The 13,531-nt window shown below is 53.8% G+C and overlaps 1 protein-coding gene across 1 annotated transcript in view; it reads right to left on the bottom strand.

The window, feature by feature from the left end:
- Positions 1 to 2,317: 2,317 nt before the first annotated feature.
- The window catches only part of LOC119100934 (homeobox protein six1a-like), a 22,532-nt gene continuing 11,318 nt past the window's right edge, over positions 2,318 to 13,531 (bottom strand). Inside the window, 6 exon segments of the mRNA XM_037224146.1 lie at positions 2,318 to 2,330; positions 7,224 to 7,333; positions 7,335 to 7,376; positions 7,632 to 7,753; positions 9,479 to 9,547; positions 9,550 to 9,750. Coding sequence (XP_037080041.1) covers positions 2,318 to 2,330; positions 7,224 to 7,333; positions 7,335 to 7,376; positions 7,632 to 7,753; positions 9,479 to 9,547; positions 9,550 to 9,750 — 557 coding nt within the window.

The following is a 13,531-nucleotide window of genomic DNA, read 5'->3' as shown; positions in this document are numbered from 1 at the left end:
CCGTACTTTGAACCATGCACACCTTTGCGTGCGCACTTTTTCGTATGGACATGTAAGTACGTGCTTCCGTCACACGGACTTTGTGCCTTAAGTGCATTTGCGTGACAATTGCTTACCTACGTTGTGTACAAGCATTTTTTACATCTGAACTTTTTCCCCCAAAACTTGTGCTGACCCTGGTGCTCTTGTACGCTTCACGTTCGGTGAGTTGTCAAAAGCAAGCTAAGATAGAACGCTCTTTGGGTGCTTTATTTCCTTTGTTGCCAATCTCTCTTCCACTGTGTCTCAAAGGAAGACGAGCACAGGCCCGTGTCTTCTCTTGCAAACGCTTCTGACAAGACAAAGCTATCACGAATGTCGTCTTTATTGTCGGGCCATTGCCCGTAGCGCAGCGTATTCTCAGGACATTTCGGCCGGGGCCTCCGACAAGAGCACCGTGATGCACGGTGCTTGACTGTCCTTGCGTCATTATTGTGAGCAGTATGCTGACCAACAAACGGCATCCCCCAGCCTTTGGACGGCAACTGAGTCACGTGTTACGATGTGGGTGGTAAAGCATCGAAATAAAGGCAGCTCCATAAGCGGTGCATTCTTTCCCGTATCCCGACAAAACCGCTGTCACTGGGAGGTGGGATAATTCGCAAAGTCGATAAGCTCACAGACGACGCCACCTTTTTCAGTCGATTCGCAATCAAAACAAAGCCGATTCGGAATCAACGCTTAGGATTGTCAGATCATAATCAGCACGCCTCCCACGCGCCACGAGCTGCGGCGGTCGCCTTGGATAAACAACTTCACAGGGGTCCCTTCTTGAGGCAGTCACGTCCCGTTTGACATCAGACAACAATGCTACCACTGACCGTTCTTCCAAGCTCTGGGCATCAGTAGCGGTCGATAACGTATCCCCACCGGAAAGCACACCAACAACGCCATCTCAACTCTCAGACATGGGCCGCCGCCGTAGCAGCACGCGACCCAAGACGTCACAAGCCGCGCCTATGACGTCACTCCCACACATAACAGCACCGCTCCCGCCGACGTAACAGCGGGATCGTCACACGAGCGCTCGTCCGCCACGGGCCGGCGCATGACGTCACCAAGAGCCTGCCTGACGTCACCAACAGCCCGCCTGACGTCACCGCAGGCTCCGTGCCGTCGCGGCGGAGGCGGCGGTCAGCCGTTGAGGAGCGCGCTGGCGATGCTAGAGGGCCGGCCCAGCGCGAAGTCCAGGCCGTGCGCGGCGGCGGCGGCGCCCAGGCTGCAGGGCGGCGGCGGCGGCGGCGGCAGGTAGCCCCAGGGCGCGAAGGCAGCCACGCCACAGCCGGCAGGGTCGGCGCCGGCCCGCTCCAGCGCTCCGAACAGGCTCGGCTCGCTGCTGAAACGGCCGGCTCGCGTCAGCCACAGGGCTCGGACTGAGGACAGCGCAGCCGGGGCGGGTCGCCAGCCGTGGCCCGCTCCCGATCCGACATTGGGTCCTTGCACTGCTCTTCGGGAATATATAGTCAGATGGACTATGCATATGGACTATGTCACACTGTATTTTATTATCTTAATGGACACATGATAACGCACCGCAAAGACAGCATAAGGATGCAACAAGTTGAAACATTTCTGTCTGATTATGGAGTTGGTAGGTTTCCACTCACCCACTCACCCACCCATTCTCAAGAATTCAATTCACACCTCGCCCAAGCTTTGGCACCTGTGTGATATATTTGTCAGTTTGCATCAGTGCGGTATCAGGTAGCACACCAAATATCCAGGTTGTCATTATTTCACACACCAGTTTGCGATCTTCGTCTTAAACACCTCAAAAGTTCCAATGTGCATATATTCTGCCCGTCCCAGCCCACATCATTGTAGTACTGACAAAAGACCTCGCTGCCTCGATTCTCCTTCATCACACACAAGCGCACGCACGCACGCACGCACGCACGCACGCACACACACACACACACACACACACACACACACACACACACACACACACACACACACACACACACACACACACACACACACACACACACACACACACACACACACACACACAATCCAGATCGGCTAGGGAAGTAATTGCCCATGTCATGATACCATGTTGCCCATTCATGGCAATCATACCTGCGCGGGCAATTTCGTTTGCACCATGTCCACCTTAGCTAGACCAAGTCTCGCACCCTCCCCGTGCACTACCAACTGGTGTAAGTGGTCCAGCTGGTCAAAGTGACTCAAGTTGTCCAACTGGCTCAACTGGTCTCCAACTGGTCGGAGTGGTACAACTGGACCGACTGGTGCAGCCGGTCGCGAGCCCAGCGAGTCAGCCGAGCCGCCTGTCGGCGCGTTAGAACGGCGCGTCGGTCGTAACGCGTCGTACGTGCCTCCACGCCGGCCCAGGTCGTAACGAGCCCCGCCATTTATCACCGGTACACGGTGGTTATCTTCCTCGTTTCTCAGGCTAATGATTCGGCGGGTGTCCGGTTTCGCTAACCACCAGATTGGCCTGACGCAGCGAGGGGAGAGGCCCTCCCCGCCGGCGTCGCGGGCGACGCCTGCGCCGACGCGGGGGCTGCCGGACCCCAGCGTGCTGACCCGGCCGCACCGGGACCCCAGCGTGCTGACCCGGCCGCACCGGGGCCCCAGCGTGCTGACCCGGCCGCACCGGGACCCCAGCGTGCCGACCCGGCCGCACCGGGACCCCAACGTGCTGACCCGGCCGCACCGGGACCCCAGCGTGCTCACCCGGCCGCGCTGGGACCCCAGCGTGCTGACCGGACCGCGCCGGGACCCGAGCGTGCTGACCCGACCGCGCGGGGACGCCGGCGGCCGGCCGCTCAGGCCGGCGCGGCTACTGGAGCGCAGGGGGGTCCCCGCACACAACGGATCCGGCCATCAAAGCTGCATGATGTCGTCACCGAGCAGGCGCAGTCCGGCCCGGCTGGCTGGGCAGGCAGCGGGATGTTGATGCGGTGATGACTGGAGTTCGATGCGGCGCTGGCGCTGGGCGTAACGGTCCATCCTGCTTTGCACTCGGCTTTTTTTTGTTCCCTTTCGACCGCCCGATGTTTGCTGAACGAAGAAAATGTGGACAAGGTGTTTGATTCCCGTTTTGAGGGTTTTGTTTTGCGTTTTTTTCGAGTTTTAGGGTGCTTTTGACCTGGACCCCACGAAAAGCGAACACCACCGTCAACTCGCATGACTTCCTGGTAATCTAACGGAGAAAACTACTTAATCGATCCATGTCTGCAATGCGACGGTTAACTCTGTATGTTGTGCCAATGCAAGCACAGATGACCAAGCTTGTTACAGTACAAGGAACTGCGGACCTGGCCGAAGGCATTGGAACATGTGTCGTACTGCTTTGTAGTGACTGGACTCATTCATGTTTCTTCATTTACTTTTCTGTCCAACCTAACGTACAGCGCTTATCATAATGGCGGCAGCACCCGAGGGCGAAGCCTCGATATTATCGGATGACTATGACAATTTGAGTGAACGACGAGCACTGGGGCTCGTCGTAAATACAGAACTCGACGATGGAATCGATTCACCCGGGGCAATTTATGCTATCGCAATAAAATAGTTGTCGGCAAACCCAATGCCCTATGAATACGAACGTCCTGAACACGCCATTTGTCAATATCGCAACAAGTGTTCTTCTCCACTCAAGGTAGAGACGAGAACTTGCGGTAACTCTAATCTGTAGCAGATACAACATAAGAAAGTATACAACATAAAAGTAGTGTACAATTTGAGCATCATACAATAAAATTGTGATGTAATTAAGTGCAATATGATTCATACATATTTCATTCCACATAAAAGTACTCAAATATGTACACCGTTCTAATATAATGCAGCCTGTAATATGGAGCAACTCTCCGACGAAGCGAATACATTGCGCGTCGGATGACAAGGGCGCTGCTAGCGTACTAAGAGTGCCGAGAAGGGAGCAGCATGATGGGCTTAGCAGGAGGGGACGCACAGAACAGTGGTCACAAAACCGAACTCCTGAGCCCGTTCAAAGCACGCAGACAGCGGCAGCCACTCGCAGTTCAGTGTCTGGTTCAAATCACCAAATATGCTGCTTTGAATTTGACTTCATGGTTAGTTTCTTTCCAATGACGGCAAGGAATTTTTCTGCTGTTGAGTTAGTCATGCTAGAAGAACAGCTCGACAGCGTGACGACTGGCCAGAGCCTACATAAGCAATGTTTTCGAATGATCCTGTAACAGTCTGCCTGTTTTGCACACCTCCTATTGGCTACGTCCCTGTGCCGACCCCGACCCCCCCCCCCCCCTCGTCCTCTGGTCACAACTGTATTCATGAAACTCAGTAATGAGCGGAAGTCCTCTCGGAGCGTATTTCGACGGGCGGATCGCTTAGGTTGAAAATCCGCCTTCGTCCAATTATACGCAAGTCAGGCTCAGAGCCAGCCAATGGGCGCCTGACCTTTCACCCAGTGCTGTGAGCGCGGAGACGTGCAGCTTTTGAAAGCGCCGTCCAAACTACTCCGCCTTCTTCAGCATGACGGGCATCAGCGGCGGTGGCTGACTCCCGCTTGCGCGATCCGACGGCGGCGACCGCCGACACCGGGACGGACGGACGGGCGGGCAGGGCGCGGACGGCACCGCCACCTGCGGCGAGCGCGGCTTCACTGCGGCATTTCTCTCGCGCCGCGCGCCGCGGCCCCTGTGACATCGGAGTCGACGCCGTCCCGCGCGCGCGCTGATGGATTGGCGGCGATGAGCCGTGACCCGACCCTGGCGGGTGACCTGCGCCGTCGCCGGCCGCCGCACACAGCGCCGCCTTGTAGCCCCGCCGGATCTGTTACCCGCCACCGGCCGGGGCGTGGTTTATATGGGCAAAACATATCGGGTTACCGCGCCGAACTTGGGGGAGAAGCGGCACTTGGGAGGCGCTTGGACGGGATGAGGGGAGAGGAGGCGCGAGTATAGGCGGCAAAAACAAACCCCAGGCAGATGTTTGCCAATGCTAGTTCGTGCTTCAGAAAACGTGTTTGATTACAAGCACAATTAACACCCGATACTTAATTTTACTGAATCGGTCGCTAAACTGATCAAGTGATGGCACTTTCTGCATGCGTTGGTTTTTAATTTGCTCCTGCATTAGTGTAAAAGGAAAAAAGGCAGAAATGCAGCACAAGACAGTTTCAAATACTTCGGTAAGATAGGATGGTGGAGAGGTTACATGCATGATTGGATTCGCGGGCACAATAATGCTCAATTTTGGTATAGGGCCCATAGACGGTGTGCCGACAGGATGTAACTAAAACGCCAAGGAGGATGCTTGGGAAGGATGTACATGCGATCTCCAAGCCTCCCTCCAACGACCCGGCATGAGACTCAGACCCGTTCAAGGTCAAAAACGGCTCTTCATCTCTCCCAGGACATACCGAAGGTCAAGAACGGGCCTTTATCTCTCCCGGAGCATACGTCTCATACCATCAGAACAGAACAGCCCACATCAACGTCAAATAATTGCCTCCTCTAGGGCGTTGTGACGTCACAGGCAGCTGGTAATCGATCCCGGGTACCTCTGCCAGCCGCGTCCGTGGTTTGTCGCAAGCATCTGGGGCCGGTCGGACGCCGGCGGCGCCTCCACCGCACCCGAGACGCCTTTGTTTCGGCGGCGATGGCGCGGTCGGCTAATATTTCTGGTATCGGAGCCTGAGAGCACTCCAGGACTGACTGAGGCTGGCCCGCGAGTGTTGCCCGGCGGCTGGGCGGCGCAGAGAGCCGACGGTGGGTGCGGCGGACACCGGGGACGCGGCACGGCTCGGATACAGGGGACACGGCCCGGCACAGGGGACACGGCCCGGCTCAGACAACGGGGACACGGCCGGCACAGGGGACACGGCCCCGGCTCAGACACCGGGGACACGGCCCGGCTCCGACAACCGGGGACACGGCCCGGCTCGGATACAGGGGAAACGGCCTGGCTCGAACACGGGGGACATGGACCGGCTCCGACACGCGACGAGGGCCGGTTCGGACACAGGGGACGCGGCCCGGCTCGGACACAGGGGTCATGGCCCAGCTCGGACACAGGGGACGTGCCCCGGCTTGGACACATGGGAAATTGCTCGGCTCGGACACAGGGGACACGGTCCGGCTCGGACACCGCGGACACGGGCCGGCTCGGCCACAGGGCACGTGGCCCAGCTCAGACACAGGCACCTGCCCCGACACCGCGACGAACGGACAGCAGACAGGACATACGGAAGACAGCGGACACAGCGGCGCCGAGCTCGGGGACAAGAGTACGGGACAGCTGGACACAGCGGACAACCGGACACATTGGAGTGCGACTCAAAGGCAGGTCTTTGCGGGCAGCAGACAGCGGACAACGGAGAGCCCGCCCAGAAACAGGCACGCTCGAACAATCGGACACATTGCACAGCACAATGAACAACTCAAACACTGATGCAGTCAAACGCAGACACAATGGAGCTGTGCTGCGTCGGAGAATTCCGTATCGAGCGGAGGCGCTCACATCGCGCACTCGGACGCGAGGAAGGCAGGCGGACAGGGACACATGGTACACAGCGAGCGCGGGGAATAGCACGACAGCGACAGACAGCGGGGAGCTGTGCTCTGACACAGGGGCCCCGAACATCCTGACACCACGGCGGGCAGGGCGAGACTGCCGCCGTGACTCTCTTCCGACGATGAGCCCCACAGCGAGCGAGCTGGTGAACTCAGGGCATAGATCATTCACTCTCGCTCATGCCAAGGGTTCTTGCAGGGCGGGGCGCGGTGCGGCGGGGTGAGAGCGCAAGCGATGCTTCGTTGGGTGTTCATGACAGGAACTGCCTGCTTTTCGTCGCACTTATGAGGACAGGCGTCAGGAGTCCGGTGCCTGCTGGCCCCTACACTCGGTGTTTTCAGGTTGGATGCCCTGTGGCTGATGTCGTGCCCGTCCGTGCTCTCTCCTTGCCCCTGTGCACCCTGTGTCGTGCCTCTTGATGGGGGTCCTGTCATGTTCTGGTGGTGTTTCCTACTCTGTACTCTACCTCCTTGCCCCTGGGTATCCCGTACCGTACCTCTTGACGGAGGTCATGTTCTAGGGGTGCTCTCTGCTCATGTGCTCTCTCCTTGTCTCTAAGCACCCGTGTCGTACCCCTTGATGGGGGGTTGCGTCATGTTCTGGGGGTGCCCCCTGCTCTGTGCTCTCTCCTTGTCCCTGGGAACCCCGTTTCGTACCTCTTGATAGGGGTCATGTTCTGGGGGTGCTCCCTGCTCTGCGTCTTGTCACGCTGGCGCCGGTTCTTGAACCAGTTGGACACCTGCGTGGTGCTGAGCTTCGTCTGCTGGGGCCAGCTCCCTCTTCTCCGCCGGCGTCGGGTAGCGGTTCATCTTTGGAAAGACGCAAGCATGTTACTCATTAAAATCTGGCCGCAAAGGTGCTGTTTTTCAGTAAATTTTAAGAATTCTACTCTGTCACGACGAACAATCAGTTTACAGAATGCTACCAAATCTTTACTCCTTCTGCCAGTATACTAACCATAAAATGAGCATTATGTGTGTGTGCAGTAGGAACAGCACACCATTCCAGCCATACCGCTTGATCCACAATTTTAACGATTTCACCAGCGTAGTGGTATAACTCACCGTGTAGAAGTCCCGCAGCATTTTCCTATCCCTCTCCTTGAAGCAGTACACCAATTCTTCTCCATCCCAAATTGTTCTTGGTAGCGGGTACTTTTTCCGGATCCGGTAGTGGTCAACCGCTCCTGTGGAGAAATCATTGCGAGGTTAACAATGCCCTATGTTTGAAGGCGCTCCTCATTTGTATCATCAACCACCGTTTCCGCGTCGTTTCAAGAACATTTTAAAACTGCTACGACTTGTCTAGAATAGGTCATAAACATGATTTTGCCATGTTTGCGTTTCGAGGCAACCTGATGAAATTAAGCGACATAATAACTACTCTCATCAACGGCTTCTACAGCAGCACCCTTTTGCGCGGAGTTCCATCGACATGGAAAATGAACGAACTATAATCCAAACCTATCCACCTCAAGTTCATTTTGGTATCATGGCTACCTTGACCATATTTGCCAAAACCCAGTTCCAGCAGGGAGACCTTATTCTGACGACAGCCGACATCAGTATACCAGGTGATACTGATTAAGCGGCTTTGCCAAGTGGGAACTGGCTGCACTGCTAATACTGAACATCTGGAAGCCGTGCTCACGGTCGCAAGTCCTTAAATATCCTACCTCTCCGCGAGTCATGCTTACATCGGTTGGAAATCACCACATTCAGTGTGGTATCAAGGGGAGCATTTCGCAAGTCCTTAAATATCTTACCTCTCCGCGAGTCATGCTTACATCGGTTGGAAATCACCACATTCAGTGTGGCATCAAGGGGAGCATTTCACAAGTCCTTAAATATCTTACCTCACCGCGAGTCATGCTTATATCGGTTGGAAATCACCACATTCAGTGTGGCATCAAGGGGAGCATTTCGCAAGTCCTTAAATATCTTACCTCTCCGCGAGTCATGCTCATATCGGTTGGAAATCACCACATTCAGTGTGGCATCAAGGGGAGCATTTCACAAGTCCTTAAATATCTTACCTCTCCGCGAGTCATGCCTTTACGATCCGTTGGAAAATCACCACATTCAGTGTGGCATCAAGGGGAGCATTTCACAAGTCCGTAAATATCTACCATCTCCGCGAGTCATGCTTGACATCGTTGGAATCACCACACTTCAGTGTGGCATCAAGGGGAGCATTTCACAAGTCCTTAAATATCTTACCTCTCCGCGAGTCATGCTTATATCGGTTGGAAATCACCACATTCAGTGTGGCATCAAGGGGAGCATTTCGCAAGTCCTTAAATATCTTACCTCTCCGCGAGTCATGCTTACATCCGTTGGAAATCACCACATTCAGTGTGGCATCAAGGGGAGCATTTCACAAGTCCTTAAATATCCTACCTCTCCGCGAGTCATGCTTATCGGTTGGAAATCACCACATTCAGTGTGGCATCAAGGGGAGCATTTCACAAGTCCTTAAATATCTTACCTCTCCGCGAGTCATGCTTATATCGGTTGGAAATCACCACATTCAGTGTGGCATCAAGGGGAGCATTTCACAAGTCCTTAAATATCTTACCTCTCCGCGAGTCATGCTCATATCGGTTGGAAATCACCACATTCAGTGTGGCATCAAGGGGAGCATTTCACAAGTCCTTAAATATCTTACCTCTCCGCGAGTCATGCTTATATTGGTTGGAAATCACCACATTCAGTGTGGCATCAAGGGGAGCATTTCACAAGTCCTTAAATATCCTACCTCTCCGCGAGTCATGCTTACATCAGTTGGAAATCACCACATTCAGTTTGGCATCAAGGGGAGCATCTAGGTCACCTCGGCTCCGGGGTGTTGAGGGGAGTGGTGGCTCCTTCCTTCCTCGGCTCCGGATGCGGTGGGGGGGGGGGGGGCTCACCCAGCGGCTTGTTCCGAAGTCGGCGCTGCTCGGCGTAGCGCGACTGGTACCACAGGTGCTGCAGCTGCTGTGGTACTTGGCGTCGAACGGCTGGCTCTCCAGCACCTGGTACACCTGCTTGAAGTCGCCGCGTTGGAAGGCGGCGTGCACGCGCGCCCGATGAACCGTCTGCGAGGCACCGCCGGCGCCCTCCTTCATGGAGACCTGGCCCAGATGGCGGACAGACGGCGGAAGTCGCGACGCTCCAGTGACACCTTCAGAAGGCAGTCCACCTGGGGACGGGCGGTACAGGTACAGGGGGCGGTACAGGTGCAGGGGCGGTACAGGGCTTTTCCACTGGGAGGCAGCTCAGGGCAGAGCGTCAGAGTACGTCCACCTGGGGGCGGGCGGTACAGGGCTTAGTCCATTGGCAGGCAGCTCAGGGCAGAGCGTCAGCGTACATGCGTACATGTTGTACATGCACATGTAACAGTACCATGTAAATGTACCAGTATATGTGGTAAGTGTGGCGGGCGCGGCATCAGAGTTCAGCTCGCCCCGAGGATGGGAGGGGATGTGCCTCTTGGTGCCCGATGACGAGGAATAGCGTCAGGCTTCAGGATAGCTCAGGGCAGGCAGCTCAGGGCAGCTTCAGGATAGCTCAGGTGCCAGAATTCAGTCTGCAGGCCAGAATTCAGTCTGCAGGTCAGTGGTCGGTTCAAATGCGGCACAGGGGAAGGCCATGGCCTGTCCACGTGGAGCCAGAGATCCCCTGGCTCTAGCCCACCTGCGGCAGGGCACAAGTCCAGCTCACGTTCATCTGGGAAGCCGTCAGATTCCGTCCACTCGAGACAAATGAGACAGCTAACAAAAGGAGACAAGTTTTGGACGTGTATTGCTAAAGCGATTGAATGCGTGACACGTTTATTTGATATCAGCAGAACTCTAAATGGGAAACCTGGCGAAGCACACATGAAAACGTGAAAAGCGTTCCACAAAACGTGAAAATGTTCTACGCGTGAAAACCAAACGTGCTGGCGCTTCATTTACTGCATTTCGTTTTCATACGTGAGCACTTTACGGCGTTGCATTGGCCATGGCGTGCTCAAATGTGTAGACGTGCGAAAGACCATTGCTATTTTCATGAATAATTAAAAGAGATGGGAAAAGCATGCATCGTTCTTCATTTTTTTTTTAATGCAGGCGAGCCGATGCACCGTTTATCGTATAATATATCATGTTAAGTCCCGCGGCAGCACAACAAAAAAGTTGGTAGCGGATGAATTTCTGTGAAGATGCCCTGATAAGCGACAGCCACTCATGCCGTACATGTTGAGCAATGAGAAGGTCAGTATCAGCAAGGCGTCCAAAACGTACGAAATCGGAGATATGTCGCTAACAGGTCAGTGCCTACAAGGCGGCCAAAAAAGTATGAAATCGCAGAAACGTCATTAACATCATCGAGGTGTGCCGGAGAAAATTTCGGAAGAGGCAAATGGCCCCCAAAACACTCAAGTGCAAGATAGGCGTGTCAAATCCCAAGTGAATAAGCTAATCGTGCTTTTCAAGACCTGTAGGAGAATTTCAGTCAAAATAAAGGACGGAGGTCATTTCATTTCAGACCACTCCCGAGTGCCTAGACATGTACTCAACTACACTTCAGGCAGCGTCAAGAAGCCAAGCAATGTCGTGTTTTGTTCAAATCCATGTTTCCTCGGAAAAAACGGCGTGGCTCGCTTTGAGCCAAGGGGGCCTGTAAGAATCAGTGCTCATCCTCAGCAAGGCAACGGCGGACAAGGAAGTTTACGAGATGGAGTAAATGATGGAGGGCCTAGTCACATTTATTTCAAAACATCGCCCGATGGTGACTTTTTATATGGCCAGCCCTGACATGGGCCGATTATGCCCGAAGCACGCTGCGGTTGCTGGGCGATCTGTAATTCATTACGTGTTGCCAGATGAAAACCCGGCCAACGCACACCATGTTTTGATAATGAAAGCAAGCCGATGCGCTGTTTATCGTGTAATGAACCATGTTGAGCCACGAGACAGCACACAACACAAAAAGCTGGCGGCGGCCGAAGTCCTTTACACCAGACCCCCAGCTCATCGAAACCTGCAGCTTATGCTCCAGCAAGAGGTCTATGCGAATGAATGGGAAGCCAAGTCGGGGCGAATGCTGAGGCAGCGCCATCAAACGGGCCGTAAGAAAGATCGCTGATGAGAACAGCGAAGCCGTCCAGACTATGGTGCACGAGCTGTGCACGAAGGTGCACTGTTCCAGCAGGCACGGCCTTTATGTGGCAATCCACTTATATGGTTGCAACGTCCACTGAGATGAGCAACAACTGTGGTCTTTTTATTGAGATGACTCCAAAAGAACCGAAAGCATACCCATCCAGAGCCGTCTCATTTGTCAAGAACTCATCCGTGCGCCAATTTCTCAGAAACTGTCGTTATTGACGAGCAAAGAAAGAACGGAAAAGTGGCGGGGAAAAGTGGCTCAGGATCAAGTTAGCGTGGGATGGATGGATCTAGTTATCAATTATATATATATATATATATATATATATATATATATATATATATATATATATAATATATATCAATACCAGCTATAGGGAAGGAAATGTTGCCCCCGTTGCTTTTTCTCGCCTTAATTGAAGCATGTCAGAACAAGGTCGCTGTAAGCGAGCTGTTATCGGGTATCTTCCATGTAAACCAGTGCCACAAAAATTGCCATGCGGCACCATAACGACCATACAGGGGTAACGCAGGTCACCTGAGGTTATTCGCATCCGTGGCCCGGAGGGGCAAATATGTTGTCCACTCTGGTATTCAGGCTGAGGTCATTGCATGAAAACCCACAAGAATCGCTCTAATTCCTCACGGCATGGCATACCACGGATGAATGGGTGCTAGACTTCATCCGGCTTCCAAGAAAATAAGTGATCGTTATGATGTCATGACCCTGCGTTCTAGGGTGACCATGGTCTTAATTATTTGCATCTCCTACTCAGGTAGGGACATCCAACATTATAAATAATGGTCGGGTTCGCCATTTCTGAGCCGTTCAGAAGAAGAGACAGGGAGGGGCAGGTGCAAAAACAGCTCATAGCCGCTGAAAAACCATTCAAAGCTGGCAAAGTCCCCACGAGCACTCAGAACGGCGTCACATGAGACCAGGCATGGCATAGAAGTAGGTGCTCGACGATGATCATGACGATGAAAATACGCTAAACGTAGACTGCCATTACGAGAACAGAACATCGATTTAAGAAGGTACCGACTGGTCGCTGAAGTACACCAATGTTCCTGGGTGCAATCGCCGCCGCTTACTGCCACTCACTCACTCCACCCGGCCACCTCCGGCATACCGCGTGCCGAACCGGGCGCAGTTCCTCAAACCGGCATACCGCGTGCCGAACCAGGCGCAGTTCCTCAAACCGGCATACCGCGTGCCGAACCAGGCGCAGTTCCGCAAACCGACACCGTGACGTAACCATTTAGCGTGCATGAGGAGAGCAGGTTATGCCCTCCCCAAGCGTTTTTTTTTTCTTGCAGTTCCTACAAAGCTCGTCACACCGCCACGACTTTGTTGTGTTTAACAGAGTATTGATATGCGTGGGTAGTATAGAAGCGCATGCAAGGAAAACTAACGCAGGTTTGTACGTCGCACTCACACTGTATTTTGAGATAGACTGAAGATCGCAGATTCATTCGTGCAGTACTACATCACGAACACTGTGTATGCACACAGATTTTTGGCAGGAACACGTTGAGATGCTGCAAAATGTGGTGGGGGGCGCAGTGGGCATTATTTTGTTACTGCTTTTCCTCGCACTCCCCGCACGTGTTGAGCGTTTCTATGATGCGTGTATTGTGGCAGGCTTTGAAAGAAAAGTGATCCACCACAGGCGGCTGGCTCCAGGCCCTTGTTTTTGGAGTCATCTGCATCGTTTGGGGCCAAGTGAAAGCATGATGTGCTGCACATTGCAGTCACGTCTTGCGCTCATCATGCGATTTGAGACATAAAAGCAAACATATAAGATATATGTTTTTTTTCTTTCCTAA

The sequence above is a fragment of the Pollicipes pollicipes genome, unplaced genomic scaffold (genome assembly GCF_011947565.3).
Source record: "Pollicipes pollicipes isolate AB1234 unplaced genomic scaffold, Ppol_2.1 Scaffold_2555;HRSCAF=2994_pilon_pilon_pilon, whole genome shotgun sequence".
Lineage (NCBI taxonomy): Eukaryota > Metazoa > Arthropoda > Thecostraca > Pollicipedomorpha > Pollicipedidae > Pollicipes > Pollicipes pollicipes.
The sequence above is the reverse complement of the archived record's forward strand: the minus strand, read 5'-3'. Positions and strand labels throughout refer to the sequence as shown.